Below are 16,878 nucleotides of genomic sequence, written 5' to 3'. Positions count from 1 at the left end.
TCAAGGGTGTGATGACAGGATGGCTTGCCCCTAGCAAAAAACAGCTTTAAAGGAGAGCAGTGAAGTTTAACATTTGCTATTCTCCTACATTTTTGCAGCTTTTTTTTGTTTGTAATTCTGGGACTTATGAATCTCAGAATTTATAACTGGAAGCCTTGTGTCAACTTCTGGCTTCTTGAAACTAAGTCCTCATATTAAAGTGATGTTTGGAACGTTATATTCCAAGTGTGCCATTTTACCATTTGCCTAATTTATCAAGTTTACTGTGTTAATAAGATTGATAGGTAGTGTTTATGCCACATGGCCTGAATTGTGTTTATGCCACATGGCCTGAATTGTGTTTGAAAGAGGTAGATGGTAAAGCCTGCTTACTAGGTTAAGAGATAAATACAGCCCCTCCCCTTTGCCATTTCTAAACAACCTGTACTCTGGTACCTCTGTGTTCTAGCCTGTCCTGTCACTGCCCCATGTCTCATACTAGAGTGTGACCTGGCTCCTCATGCAGCCACTGCTTACAGCTCTTATTTCTTCTTTCCCACGCTTGGCTGCATTTCTTAGTAATGCTACCCAGTTGTGCTCTGAGCTGCCCTTGTTTGTTGCTCAGTCCCTTGTGCCAGTTTTCTCCACCAGTGTACTGTCTGAGTATCTACCACTTTTTTCATGATGATCCTCTCTACCACTTTTTTCATGATGATCCTCCCCCTGCCATCATAGTTTGGATACGATTGTAGGGATCTACATTTTCAAAATAGGCTATATATAGTACACCGATCCAAGTCATCTTTTGCAAGTACAGCACAGATGAAATAATTCATGAACAAGATACAGCATACAAGCAGTACAAGAGCAGTATAAAAACATAGTAAAAGTTATGAAAAAGTGATGCAGAGTTACAGATATTCTATCATAATGGAAATTGTATGCGAGAAACATTTGAGCCATTGGGGTAGAATATCAAGATTGCTAATTGTAGTGAATGATTACCAAAAAGTATAGTATATATTTACAGTTATTATATCCACTGGAATGGCATTAAAGCTGGTGCAGAAAAAAAAAAGGGGGGGGGGGGTGGAAGATAAAGATGCAAGTAAATGAGACGGTATGAAGAGATGGAGGATAAGGAAGTATTTCAGCATCACTAGCCCTTCAGAGATGGAGGATAAGGAAGTATTTCAGCATCACTAGCCCTTCTAAGCTATGACGTACAGTAGCCTACCATATAAACTACTGCTTCCTGAAAAGTAATGTTATGGCACCTTTTATGACAGCTATATAGAACCAAAACTGTTAAGACTCATTTACTAGGTGTAATATCTAAACTAAAATACACAAGTACAAAAATAAAAAGTAACTTAGGTCCATCAGTTGATTCCTTTCAGAAAATCCTTGTTTGCTAGCACCATAGTTCTCCACTGTCCCTGATTTTGCACAACATTCTTTATTTTGCCTAATATTTTGCCTTGTACCTCAGATGTTTTAGTTTTTTGCTAAAATCACTGTGGATTACAGTCAATAATACCAGAGAGAGTTTTACACTTTTCGTTCAGATAAAGCATATTGATGCAAAACCAGTCCTATTAACTTTTTAAGTGAAATAATATTTAACAATTGCCCCTGACACGTGGCCTTTGCCGCTACATTATTTTTGTCTCCATCTAGAATTCTGCAGCCAGGAAACAGAGATGTCCAGCAGTTGGCCATAAATGCATTCTATTTCCTGGACATACAATCTTGTTTTCCAGCTGATCTTTAGGTTTGTTTACTTTTATTTCTGTTAGTTCAAGAGCTTTAACTCTGTCAGCACAGACCATCACTTTTACGATGAGGGTAGATCACACAGGTTTAAGAAATACAGTGTATTTACTGCATAAAATGAATTTCATGTTTCACCTCTTACCATGTCCATGTGCAGTTCGAATGCTGGCAAAAGCAGGAAGGCCCCTTTTGGCCAGGAAGTGTCCAATACGAAATGCTGGCAAGGCTAACATCTGAAACAATGGAGAAAGACAGTTTTAGACATATTGGACTAGATGAAAATATTCTGATACTTCATTTGAAAAATATCCACAATGCGGCAGTAAAGAACAATTGCAGAAAAATGCAAAAACAGACTAATGCATCTAGTGGTGTTATCAAAGAGCTACTTTTTTAGTAATTCTTACATTTCAAGAAGTCAGGCTAGCTGGAAGGCAGTGACCCCTTTTCAGTGCATCCAGTAAAAAATGCACAATTGATGCATTATTAATAAATACATTAACACTGAGGAATTTATGCATTTCTCTGCAGTTCCTTGCGTGTCCAATGTAATGAAGAAATTAAATTTAAAGCAATTTAAGGCTTGTTGGCATATGGGGTTTATGTCTGACTGGGCTAATGACATCTGACATTCAGTTGGCATCCCTGGGATTGGAAGGCAAGATAAAAGATGAGTCACAGGGATTGATGGACCAGGTCTCTTGTCCTGGTGGGTGAGGGGCATTGCTCTCAACCTCTTAGCACAAAAAATCTGGACAAAGCCAAAAGTAATGCAAGGACAAAGTCCCCAAAATAGGGACACATTAAATATTGCCCTTATAAACAAAGTTGCTAGAATAAAAGTTAGTGTTACCGTATACTTTCTGAAGGATATGAAGTCAAACTCAAATGCCCATCATTTAGTGATTTTAGTCCTCACTGATTTGCTGCAAAAATCCAGAAAACTACAATGTTAAAATAGACCAAAAATCAGAGGCAAAAATCTGGGCATTCTGTGAACATTTGGACAGTTGAGAGGTATGGTGAAATATGAAGACGCTGTGGGAGTCTTGGGTAATACTATCAACTTTTAGAGGCACTATTATGGCCATACTGCTGCTGTCCATCTTTTACATGCATTCTGGATGACCGTGGCATGTACAGGAATGTGTGTGCATAAGCCTGGTATGGTGCAGTGCACTCAGGGGAGAGGTCAGATGGATGGGATCAGTACATAGTTGCCTATGGTCAGTGGTCAGAGGGGTATCCTTATCCCCCTCTGGACCATGTTTGTAAGGGCTATTTTCCCCAGTAGAGGTGGCACTAAGGGCTACAGCACTAAAAACAAGGAAGCACCTAGTGTCCAGAGCTAGGCTAGATCCTATGACAAAAAAGATACTGATACAAGGAAAACTGGTAAACCCACAACACTCAAGAACCACAACACTCAAGAACCAAGAAAGGAACACATTACATGAACCAAGTCCTAGAACGGAAATTACATCTATCTTATATTAAGGAAAAAGGTTAGTTATATAATTATTTCACTCAGGGTTGATCCTTCTGGGTAGTGCCCATTTATGGGATATCTGGGACAAATGAATCTGATGACAGTCATATGGACTAATATAGTGATGTACCTAGCTTATCTGACACCTGGAGCAGATCATTTTTAACATCACCAGTGGTATTGCTAGTGGATTTGACACCTGGAACCACCTAAACAGAATTTTTTTTAACACCCCCTCCAAACAACTGCAAGTTCCTCAATTCTTGTCTGACAAAAGAACGAATACTTTTTATATTGACCTAATAGTTTGAACTTTGATCCTTACTGTCTGAAAATGTATGTAAATAATTATCCAGTAATTAGTGAATTCTAATAAAACCAAAACATCTTCAAATGGTGCAGGTCAGGCAACTACTAAATACCTACCCAAACGCAGCCATTTCAATGGCCGACTATGAATACCTCAACATGTCTAGGTGTGATAAAAAAACAAATGTACACAAGTCTTCTAAACCCAGATTAAGGAGTGCAATTTGATGATAGCAGAATCAGTCATTATATCCAAATCTGGCCCTTGTACCATGTGTGTACCTCTTAAATATCCAAGTGGAGTAACATTTAAAATTAAAAAAATAAATAAAATAAAAAAAAGAGTCATTGTAATGAAGTTCAAATCCATTTCACACAAATACAATTTCTTGCCTAGCCCTGCCTGCAAAACCATCCATTGCCCAGTGTCAATATATACTTCTCAACTTTTTAGCTTAAGAGTTAGGGATAAAGCCAAAAAATAATGGGGGACTATGATCCAGAAACAGCAACATACTACATATTTAGAAAATTGCTAGAACAGGCATAGCATTAGCATGGATTTTTTTTTGAAGGTATGAAGTCTGAAATTCAAATGTCTGACTTTTTTCATTGACTGCAGTCAAAGATTTTCTAAAACCACAAGTTTTAAGAACAAACCAAAATATGAGACAAAGTCAGACATTCTGTGAAATTGGTGATAGCTGAGAAGTATATGGCCATATTTCTGAACTTCTTTGCTTAAGAATTCTGGAGAAGGCCAGAAATAGTGGGAGGCAGACTGCAGACCAGGAATAATTGTAAATATTACTATAAATCAATTAACTTAATTAAAACATTAAGTTGTGCATCAACATGCATTTTCTGAACAATGAGAAGCAAGAGTAATGTTTAGCATTACTGAGTAATACTTACTGATTTACTAGAAAATCTAAATTTGAGTGTCATTACAAAAATAGAGAAAAATCAGGGATGTTCAGCAAAATCAGACAGTTGAAAGGTATGATACTCATTTGTTTTACCTGCTTGCCAAAAAAATTGTTTCACTGTACTGCTAATTCATCTTCACATCACCAAACCTTCCAGATCAGTTTTCTACAAAGTGTAAATTCTTGAAAAGATGCATTGTAAGATCACCCACATTTATTTAAATTGTCTGATTCTCTGCATTTTTCTTCCTAATATGTTATTTCTTCAGTCCCATGTTGTGCCTCTCAGACTGTCAGCAACAGGGGGGTATGTCCAAGTGGGGTAACAATGTTTGTTAAATGCCAGCACTCCTCATCCGTGAGTAGATGTGCTGACATTGTAAACAAACACTGCTGATCCCGCAGAAACAGTGGTGCTCAAGTGCTTCAAAATGCTGAAAAAATAGGTCGCACGCCTACACTACTGGCGAAATGGACAAAAAGCTCCATTTTCAGATAATTTAAAAAAAAAAAAAAACAGGATGGCAACTCTACCTATGGACCCTATATCCCCTTCTTGGCTGTTCCAGAGGCAGACAAGATTCCCCACCCCATACTTGTAATACCACTGGAATAAGAAAGAAACTAGATGAAAATGTATGAGAAATGTAAAGATAAAATTATGAGTTATGTAAATGGTAACCATCTACTAGTATCACAATTAATATCCACAAACACTGTAGAAAAGTTAAAGTTAAAAAACTGTACAAGTAGCTCACTTTGGAGCAATAAGGAACAGCCAGTAAGGGAAAAGATCTGGTTTTCGGATAAAGACAGCGTAATAGACAAACTATTATATGATTGCCAGGGTATCAATGAGTAATGATAGTGTGTTACTCTAGATGTCTAATCTGCCCATAAATGTTGGACTGAAATCAGTATTGGATTTCTGTAGTCCAAACAATACAGATAACCTGTTGATGTTCGTGACAAGTGTTTAAGATTTCCTCTTGCTGAACCAGTAACATCATATTCTGTAACTATCCAGTACTAGACAGGAATTTTCTTCATGTTTGGTATAACCGTTCCCATTAAATCTCTCAAGTCTACCTTTTCACAGCAATCAGCTCTGGCTATTTTGGCAACAAGGCCATTGTGAGAAAGATAAATCTTATGCTGATGCGTTAATGGCATGGCATGTGCTTCATGCACATTTTTGGATACAAATGGCATATTGGAAAAACCGTCAGAATAGCGAGCATTAAAATGATCCTATGAAGAAATTGTTTGTTGTGTAAGATGGCTACAGAAATTCTACACATCCTTTGACAGAAATAATTGCAACCATTTTTAAAGTGTAGAGTTTTAACAATGAAATTATGTACATTACCGATCATGAGAGAAGCTAAAGTTGTAAAGAAAATATGCACAGAGCAAAAGTGCAAAGGAGATTGCATAATGGTGAAGGTGTTTACCTTGCAGATGCAAGGTGCAGGGTATGAGTCTCATGTGGGGTAACTGGCTAAGCTAAAATGGCCCACAAGGACAGTTAGCCTAATACTAATCTATGAGCCAATATGCAAACTCCAAGAGTCAGGTAATACAAAAGTTTCAAAAGGGACAGTCTTTGTTGCTGAAACAGATCAATTAGAAGAGATTTGCATCCCCATACAAAATTAAACCATATTATGTGCATGCCTTAAAGAAATCCATGTTAATTACAGAAATCACATAACCAGCACTGTATTTAATCCATGTAGTGATTTAAATGACTCAGTCCCTACTGCAAAAAGACCATTGTGTGAGAGACTGTTATAAAAATGTTCCAAAAGAACTGTAAGTAAATGTCTATCTTAAGTTTGTTAATTTATTAAGAAGCATATTAACTATGTTCTGGACAAAGTAAAAAAGAACAAACCAGTAAGAGGCAAACTATAAACTAAAATAAAGAATTGGGGGTTGGCATAATGGGGTATCTTAAGTTTGTTAATTTATTAAGAAGCATATTAACTATGTTCAGTCTCACACACCCACCAAAATTTCAAAGCCTTTCCTTTCCTTGAGCCAGAATCAGGCAGTGGTCAAAAGGCGATAGATATCTATTAGTCTGAAGAAGAAAGCTATCACTGGAGCCAGAACTTTGTTCACACTGCAGAAGAGATAAGCCAAAGGGCAATGAGCAGAACTGAGGTGAGAAAGTGGAAAGAAACGCAGATACTTTTTGCAACTTCTGCAACTGAGGGAACATGAAGGTAAAAGGTGAGATCAGAAGTTCATTCATCCAATGATCCAAATGATTGTAAAGGTAAAGCAATAAAAGCTGTCACAACCTTTTAACTGGAATGTCCAGATGATAGATAAAAGGACCATCAATAGAAAATTGGTCTTTGTTCTTCCCTCTTTGGGTACTTTGTAGAACAGAACAGAATAAAATCCCAGTGGCATGGATGGCTAAGAGGTCAGGCTATGGGCCCCTTTGGTTGGAGCAACAGAGAAACCCCTCTATTCTATTCTTATTCTTCTCTGAGGAGGAACATCCAGCATGGTGCCCCTAGAGGCAAGGCAAGGAAAAAAAACAACCCCGTGGTGGGTGTTCATGTGAGGATCATCCCTGTCCTGTAATTTCCCAATTTTTTTCTTGGCCTGCACCTCCCAAAGGTGCATAGTTGCCCCACGAGGCATGGCAGCTGAAAAGAAGGTCATTGGGTCTGTTTACGGTAAAGGACTGACCCTGCCCCTGCACCCAAGCCTGCAGAGTTCACCCCTGTTCTAGGCCGGAAAGAGCCCCCTGAGCTCTGCCCTACCACGCCTAGACCTTCCCCCTCTCTGGGGAATCATAAGAAGGATACTGCCCAAGGATCGTCCACACTTCCCCTAAACTTTGGAGGCTGACTTGCAAAAACTTTAACAGTCATACTTTATTAGCTCTGGTAGTCTTCCATTTGGTCTGTCTCAGTCTTTAAGACAACACGTGTCCAAATTGTCAGATTGTAAAGGAGCATCTAAAGGAACATGTAAAGACCTTGTTTTAACATGTTCAGGTTACGTCAGCTCAAGGGGTGAGGATGTCCCAGTGGCAGCCACCCCAGACGAGGCACCTAGGCAGGCAAAACCACATTGTAAACAATGCTTACCCACTCTGTTCATGTTCAGGACTAAATTCCGGGTAACTTTCAAATCATAACATACAAACAATACTGTGATCAATTCCTCTTTTCATTTGTGAAAAGGGGAGAGTTTTTTATTTCATCATGTGAAACTGGCACCAGAGCCCTTATAGCATAGCAAGAAGAAGAAGTATAAACTTTTCCTCCCATATCCAAGGCCCCAGCTTCTCCTCTGTAGGAACGGGATTTCAATAAACAGAAAGCTTAACACCCTTAGCCCTGGCTAACAGTTTCTGGGTCTTATGTTCTGGACAAATAAAAAAAAAACAGTAAGAGGCAAACTATAAACTAAAATAAAGAATTGGGGGTTAGCATAATGGGGTACAGGGTTTATTTCTCACCCTTGGGAATCATCTCAAAGCTTAAAAAACCCTGGGGTCATTAGCCCAGTAATTACCTAGGAACCCATAAACATTTATACATTTGTTCAAAGATAAGTCATGAAAGACCACCTAAATCCCTTCTAAAGAATGTCGGCCCTGAAGCTACAGTTATAGGAAATACTGCACATATAATGCAGTAAGAAAATGACCAATATCCCAAATGCTGCAGATGCCATATGAGAACTTTCAGCAGTCCTAAGGAGGCCAAGTAGAGGGTCAGAAGAGGTAGGTAAAGGTGTAGGTAGGCAGGGAATCCAAAAACCACACAGGGCAGAAAAAAGTAGAGCCTTGAATGAAATACAAGCTCCAAGGAGGCAGCCAGTGAAGGTTCCACAGCAGAAGACAAATATGACAATAGAGTATTCCAGTCAGCAACACCATGCTGCAGATTTATGCGGCAGCTGTGATCAGTCTGACAATGTGGGAGCCAAAAGTAGATGGAATCATAGTAGTTTAACTGATATAAGACCAAAGTGTGTACTGCAGTGGCAGAAAGTGCTTGAAGTGGTTGCTATTCCCAAATAGTAATGGGGATTTGATTACTGCTAATGACTGGACCAAAGATGGTCCAATATTATGCAGCTGAGATACAAATTTCAAGCAATTACCCCAGCAAACAATCACAGCGATAATTGAAAAATGCAGTGTAGCATTAAGTGGTCATAGCTTTCTTCTTTGCAGGGATGAATATGAGGCAAATACATCCCAATGATCTCAATGAGTCAAGGAGGTTATCCAGAGAGTCTTGAGGGACTCAAGTTATACAGCAATCCTAAGGAAAAGGGGTGGTACAACTGGACACGAGTGATACTGAAGACCTTTTCTAATAGCCGTAAGTAGAAGCAAGTGAACCAAATGAGAGGCCATTCAGGCCATTACCCCTGCAAGTCCCTGTCACTTAGGCTAGAACAAGAGCATTGCAATAAGTTACATTACCTAAGGGGCTTCAGAAGCATGTAATTGGTATAACATTACAAGATTTTCTTTACAGCACTTCAATTAAAGCACACCATAAATGGAGCATACTATGATTTGCAGCACAGCATAATCAATGTTATTTTAATCAAGGAACAAAATTCTGTGGAATTGTAAATTTTATTGATTTATGGTAATTATAGCTGGGTGACATTTGCTAGGATGTTGTTTGGTGGTATGTCAGCCACAAGCAATAAGCACCTATGAATAGAAGAGCACTGATCACCAATTTTTGTGATGAGAAATCCAATCTGGTATTTCAGATGGAGCCGAAGCCCAATAGATTTGTACCTGACACTTCTGCTGGCCATGCTCTCCTGGTTTTCTTAGAAGCACAAGTATCTGTTTCTTTTGGAAGTCACTGTCCCATTTGCTATAATGAGAACATTGTGACAGGCTAGCAAAGATGAAAGCCCGTCACTAGTGTGGTTTTCTGAATAGATAAGACCTTATGAATGCTAAATGCTTTAAAAACAAATCTTGGACTTATTATAAATTAAAGTAGGGTTCTAGTATTTTAATTTGTTCTTTAAGCCTTGCAGCAGTAATATTTTCTGTGCCATTAATTGAAAACATGTTTTTAATGGTCTTTAGCTTATGAGGCATCACTGATTCATTCTAGAAACTGGAGTGAATATGTTTTGGTCATTAATGTGGTGTTTGTGTATTTCCTGAATAGTGTTAAAGTACTTTGGCCTACCTCATCTACTTGCATGAAAATACATTTACTCAGACATAACTATTGGATGAAAGCCATCAAACCCAAATTAGAACGAGGGTGATGAACAGGTAAATGAAGGGATATGATCCTGTGAAAGGAGGAAGTTATGTTGGGGCACTTTAAATGGTCAGAGGCAGAGTGGTGCATTCACCCTCTGGGAAGGGGCACCACTATAGCTGTTTTTCAAACCTCATGAACATACCCTGTGGCAAGGCTCAATTTAAACAAGTGCAGGAGTTCAGTGAGGAAATTTCTGGTGTTATTAGTTAGGTATCCAAGAAAGTTATCTGTGCTCATGGTAGTGGTATCTTTAGTTTGAGAGAGTACAGCCAGGACATGTTTCATTGTGATCTTGGGAGGGTAAATGGGGCTCATGGATTTGAGGAATGTCCGTAACTGTTGCTGGAGTAAAATTAACAGTTACTCTAAGTATGTTAATTAAGGCTTTAGGGTCAGAGTGGTGAATGCTATTTCGGACTAGTTCTGCACATTGCAAGCAGTTACTCCTCAGTTTCATATTCTAACCAAAGCAGGATTTGTAGTTATCTTTAGCTTCTGATTCCAGTTTGAGTTCATGTTCAGCATCGGTCTAATACTCATTTTAGTTTCTTGCTAATCTTTATGATGGTCTTTAATGTGGGTAGATTTTATATATGACTAAAAGTGTTTCTTTTGTTTCAGAGCTAAATTGTACTGGTGGAACACCAAGGTGGTTTATTTATTTGGTTTTAAAGTTACCACTATATATTTATGTGGTAGTACAGTTCCGACTGTCAGTGGAGGCTTTAGAATTACAAAAGGATGACAAATAAAAGCAATAGACAGGAAAAAAATGTCAATCTGAATTTAGAATTTCAATAGCAGGGGAAGATAAAGAGGGATATTTAAATCAGTAGTGCAAAGAAATGAAAACAGAAAGGGAAGAATGTGAGATGCTCAAGAAGAATATTAAGGGACATTTTCAGGTAAAAATGGGCATGATAAAAAATGAAGGTGGGAGCATCCTATTAGAAATTGAAGATACTAAGAGGTGGCAGGAATATACAGAGCAAGAGGATGTTAACGTCACTGATGCATACGATGGTATGCTCCTTAATGTAGACCCAGATATCCTGCAGACTTGAATGGCCACTAGAAAGCCTAACAGAGCTGCATGAATTAAGACTTCAGGATGAATTGCTTAAAATTCTATAAAATAATGCTGTAGCAATGAATTTGCCAGAAAATTTGGAAAACATGATGGTGGCCAATAGACTGGGAAACAAATTTGTATCAGATGCAAGAAGGTAATGCTCAAGATCCTGCAAACGAGACTCCAGCAGTGCATAGACTGAGAGCTGTTCGATGTATACACTGGTTAACAAGCAGAGGCACCAGACAGCAAGCTGCCAACATCCTCTGGGTAATGGACAATGCAAGAGAAACTGCAGAGAAATATTGGGTCTATATTATAAGCAAGAAAGCAGAAATAGGCGAACACCAAAAGAGCGACAAACGATCTGCAAATAGAGCGAAGGATGGAAACGCACAACGCCGAACACAGTCCCAGAAACAGCACCATATACGCAGGTAAACCCAATGTAAATACAAAACACTTAACGTTTTTGCAGGGGGGCAAGCCCCATGCACCCCCCCACACCCCCTACTTACATATACCAACTCAGAGACCGTGCTACAGTGGGGAAAAGGATACATTTCCTCATCCCCACAATCACCCTGCTGGCCAGGGAAATCCGCTCGGCATTGTGTCTTTCAGCATTTCCATCCTTCGCTCTAATTGCAGATCGACATTTATGTGCCGATCATATCGGGTTTGCCTAATTCATCTTTCATCTATCTAATTAATTCGTCTTTCATCTATCTAATATAGACCAGAAATATTTAGGCCTGTTTGATTGACTATGTAGACCATAAACTTTGGCAAGTGCCTAGAGAAATGGGGACACTGAGTCACCTTACTTGCCTCCCAAGGAATCTGTGTGCAGAACAAGAAGCAATAGATAGAACAGAGTATGGAACAACAAACAGGTTCAAGACTGGAAAAGGACTAAGACAAGCCTGTACATTGTCACCCTACTTATTCAATGTATATGCTGTAACCCATCATGCAAAATATGCTGGGTTAGATGAATCAGATTCTGGAATCAAAAATGCTGTGACTGAAATTAACCTCAGATATGTAGATAATACCACTCTAATGGCAGAGTGAGCAAAGTGGCCAAAACCATAGGGCAAGGGGGTGAGTGTGTGTCCTTGTTGTACCTCCAGTACAAGAAAACTGGAGCCTGAATTCTCTACCCATACCACCACTTGTGATTTAAGGAGTCGAGTCCATAGCTCTCAACTGTCCAACTTTTCACAGAATATTTGGATTATACTTTTATCTGTTCCTCTTAAAATGTGTTTTTTTGGCAAATCACTGAGAACTGAATTCACTAAATGATAGCCCTTTGGTTCAGTCTTCCTGGAAATGCATGGTAACAAAACATTTTATTTTAGCAACTTTCTAAGGTTATACAAGCAATCAAGCAATGTTTAAAATGTGTCCTTGGTTTTGTCCCCCCCCAAATAAACTGTGGCTTTTTCCAGATGTCTTGTGCTGTGAAGTTGAGAGAGAGTGTCAAGTGGATTTTACAAGGAGCTGAGAGCTTCAGGGGAAGAGAAGTTTAGTGCTGTTTATACAACGTTTGCTTACACTGTTAGTAGCACAACAGGGTAGCATGCTTGCTTTTGATGCAGAAGGCTATGGGTTCTACTCCCACAGTATGCAGATGGATCACTGATACTATACTGTTGTGTTTTAAAGGGAGCAGATGCTGCAGTCCTGTGAATGTCCCCCCTTTGGTGGAGATGCCTAGTAACCATGAACCTGCTACCAGTTTGCCATCCATTCTCTATTGCAATATTACTAGCTTATTTTTTTAATGCAACATAGGCAATTTATTCTTGGGCAACAGACACTTTGTAGATGAAACAGTTTCTTGCTAGAAGCAATCTCTTCATTAGTTATAGATCCCCTTAATATGGAATTATTTGGATGACTTCTGCAGAAATTTTGTATATTTACTGATGCTGGTGGATTGTAATGACAGAAGTTTGAGTGGCCTTTCATGGTTGAAATTTTCGGAAATGGGTAGTTTTGTCATTATTGGTTCATACATTTTGTTTCATTGCTTACCAGAAGACTGCTCAAAATTACAAATTTAAAAACACATTCTAACAAGTGGTGCTGTATTATACAAGGAATATAATTTAATACAATCAGGAAGGTGAATCAAAGATCAGATACATGTATGCTTGGCCCTAAAAATGGGTAAAACCAGCCAAGAGGTAAGCTTAGTCCTCCACTCAGTCCACTGGTCAGATACAAAATGAATGTGGGTTTTTATGCCGTTTCAATGAATGAGTTTCAAAGGCAGAGAAGTTTACTGCTCATTCTAAGTCGGGTTTCATTGCGAGACTATTTAGCTCAGTGTTTATTTTACTTCAATATCTGTAATCATTGCAGAAGTAAAGAAAACAGTATGCACTCCGACGTTTGAACAGTGTTTATGGTAACTGAGGAGAAATAGCCAAGTAATGCAACACTGGAGTGGCTGGGGAGGGGGCTGCTGCAGGAGGGGCTGTTCTGGGGGGCCCAATCTATTATCCTGCCTAGGGCCCCACTTAACCATGATCCAGCTCTGTTATTTTGCACTATTTACTATAATAGACCAGAAGTTGGAATGAAGTGTCAGTTGTAAAAAAAAAAAAAAAAAGCACAAAAGAAAGCTTTTTTTTTTTTTTTTTTTTTTTTTTTTTTTTACAACTGACATTATTTCATTCCATCTTCTGATAATTATTAAATAATAGTGAAAACCATAAACTAACAGTCATATTGTTGAACATGTCAGCACAGTTCTGTGGATTGTGGTCCTCAATTGACTTGGCAGCAGCTCACCCAGGTACTTTCTGGGCAGTCATTTCTGAAGTAACAGTAAAAATTATGACAATGGTGATAAAATAAGACAATGCAGGCAAGAAACTGGAATAACTTGCTGGTACTGAGTTTTCAGAAGTTAGTTTCTTCCTTGCCTTAAACTCATTTTTTCATTAATGTGAACTGGTCCTAGTTTTGTTAGATTTTAAAGTCATGCCAGAAACATTAATTTAAAAGAATAAAAAAATACTGTGATTTTTTTTTATTCTGCGTATAAAAAGGTTATTAAAGCTTCTTGCCTCACTTTAAACCTTCAGTTAGGTTATTGTTATTTTTCAGGTTGCCCAGTTCTTTTGTTGAACTTTAATTGAACAAATAAAAAAAATGCAACAGGTTAAGCTTGAAAGTGGTAAACAGCTGTTGCTCAGTTCTTAAACTTCAAAACCTCATAGCTCAATGGATATAGCCAAAGCCTTAATGAGTCAGGATAAAGATCAAAGGTCCAGAATCAGGGGCAGAACTTAACTATAACATTGTTCTTGTATGCTTTATTGCTAGAACAGGTTTTGCATTAGCCTGCATTTTCTGAAGGATATGAAATCTAGAAGTCTGAAACTCAAGTGTCTAGCATTAAGCTTTGTAATCCTCAAATTTGCTAGAAAATTCCACATACGAGGACCAGACCAAAAATATGACACAATCAGGGACAGTCAAACATATGCTCCGATCTCTCAACCTCTCAGGGCAAGAATCAGAAAAAGTGTGAAAGGCTCAATCATGGGCAAATTTCAAGCTTTACTTATCACCAAAGCAATGGAGGATGGTAAACCGTTCACGCCACATTACACCTGAATAGGGGATTGTGTCAAAAGGCTTGACCAGGTCAAGGTATAGTACAAAAGATGAATAATCTAGGAGCAAACACTTGCATTGCTAGCTGGATTGCCAGCTTGCTCACAGGATGCAAAAGATCAAAATAGGGGAAGTTACCTCTAGAAAGAGCCATGTCACCAATGAAGTCCCCCAGGGTTTGGTGCTGAGACTTTTCTGTTTAGCATATACATCTCAAAAGTAAAAAGAAATACCAAAGGGCTTTGGCCAACGTTTGAGATGACTGCAAACTAGGAGCAGTTAATGAATCCCCAAATGACTTAATCATGCAGGAAGTCATGTCCCAAACAATAACTGGTGCCAGAATCATGAATTGAAACCAAACTCCAAAAAATACATTATTGTATCCGTTGGGAAAGTCATCTACTCCAGGGAACTGCCAAATTGACAATACCCCCTGAGAACTGAACCAGTGGTTTGGTATTTGGGAACTTGTGTGTACAGTGAGAACTTTTGACTAACATGTGCCCAGAGTCATAAGTCTTTCTATATTGCACAGCTTATAAACAAATTGACTGTAACTAGATCTAGAGTTTATTGCCCCCCTTTACAAAGCCCTCGAGGTCATTTTGTAGAATGCCCACTTTGGCATGCATCTGTCCAGACCCATGTAAAAATTGGAATGCCCACAGAATTACCTTACTAAAAAGGATGCAAAAGTCCTAAACAATAGGTCTTGCATGGACCTCAAAGATTTCAGTATATTCAGTATCCTACAGAGTGCTTAGAAGTAACCTGTGTCTGGCATACAAGACATCCTCCAACCTAAATACTGATGGACCTACTGATCAGCAAGTCAAATGGCATCAGAAATACTCAGTCCAGGTATCTAAACCGAATGTTGTAGAGATACTGATATATATTATGGAGGCTACCACTGCTCCAGAACAGACTATCCATTCAAGTAAAACAAAGCTCATCCCTGTCCATATTCAAATGCAACTTGGATCTAAGGATGGGTAATAGAAAATGTACTCCAGGAATGCCCCTTGTGCCACTAAGAGGCAGTTCCTAAATGCTGCATCCCTTACATAGGTCCCCTCAAATTATGGCATAATCAGTTATTCTTACTAGGGATAATACACAATCAGCCATGGGATAGGAAAGACCAATCAGGAAATGTTAATCCAAGCACCAAAAGGGAAATTGGCCAAGCTTAAAATGTTCTCCAAGTGAACCTATGTTGTGGTAGTAAATAGTTTTAAAAAATTGCCCTTTTTAGATCAGTAAGATTACAAAGTGCCCCTTTCACCCCAGCGTTCAACAGCTCTTCTGGATCCTCAGAATGAGGAAGAGATTAAATGCTTTTTGAAAATGAAAAATAGAAAATACAAACACTGCTTTGTTAAACACAAAATTAAACATTCATCTAATCCTCTGTCTGCAGACAGATGGTGAAGTGGAGGTAATATATCTGGTTTTACTGGGCTCAAAGATCTGTGCTGATGGTGATTGCAAATATGAAATTAACTCATTCCCTCTGGCACAGGTCTTCTGAATGGGTACTGTGAAGCCCTAGTGGGTGTGGCTTGAGCCTTTAAAAAATGAAGTTACATTACAGTTCAAATATTTGTATCTCTGGAACCATAAGTGTTACTAGAAATGTGTAAAATGACAAATTATTCAGGATAATTGAATCTTTACATTAGTGGCATTCAGTTTGATGCTTTAAACTGGATTTTATAAGCCAAAATAAAGGCAGTGAATATTACATTTTGTAATGTTGTATAAACAGCTTATATTTCAGTACCATTCAAGGCAGACACATACTGACTGCAGGATTTTCTTTGTACAGATGCAAGCTTTCATTCGAGACTCTGCAGTTCTGTGTGCTACCTGAATGTGGAGATATTTATAGAAATATGATTATTACAATACAAACAGTATACAGATAATATTCAATATTTATTTAGCTGCATTAAACAGAGGTCAGTTACCAACACAACTGTGTTTGCCATCTTGTCTGCATGTTCCTTCGGGATAAGTGACATGTCATTTACTCCTACATAGACAGCCACTAAGCCATAGTCATAGTTGCCCAGTGTGAGGTACTGAAGAGCTCTTGCAGCATCATGGATCATGGCACAGAGAAGCAACTATTACTCTGTTCTCGTCCAGCCTTGTCAGGCTGGTGCATGTGGGTCTGAGAATGGAGTTACCAAATCAACAAACAATTGTACTTGTATTCTCTGAGCTTGTGGCGGTGGATGGTTAGTGACCCACATAGCTTGCAGCTGTGGATGGTTAGTGACCCGCATGCTAGCTACTCTGTTACATGACCCGGTGATTTTGTTGTAGTGCATTTATCCTGAGACTTGATCCTTCAAGATCAAGGAGATTTTGGTAGTGATTTTTTTTTCA

At 38.7% G+C, this 16,878-nt stretch overlaps 1 protein-coding gene across 1 annotated transcript in view; it reads right to left on the bottom strand.

Annotated features, from left to right (window-relative positions):
- LOC122817136 overlaps nt 1-16,878 on the bottom strand; it is an 84,070-nt gene that overhangs the window by 48,913 nt on the left and 18,279 nt on the right. Inside the window, exon 2 of the mRNA XM_044090331.1 lies at nt 1,898-1,988. Within this exon, the coding sequence (XP_043946266.1) occupies nt 1,898-1,988 (91 nt within the window). The remainder of the gene's footprint in view (nt 1-1,897; nt 1,989-16,878) is intronic.

The sequence above is a fragment of the Protopterus annectens genome, chromosome 12.part0, assembly GCF_019279795.1.
Source record: "Protopterus annectens isolate FY-2018-M chromosome 12.part0, PAN1.0, whole genome shotgun sequence".
Lineage (NCBI taxonomy): Eukaryota > Metazoa > Chordata > Ceratodontiformes > Protopteridae > Protopterus > Protopterus annectens.
The sequence above is the reverse complement of the archived record's forward strand: the minus strand, read 5'-3'. Positions and strand labels throughout refer to the sequence as shown.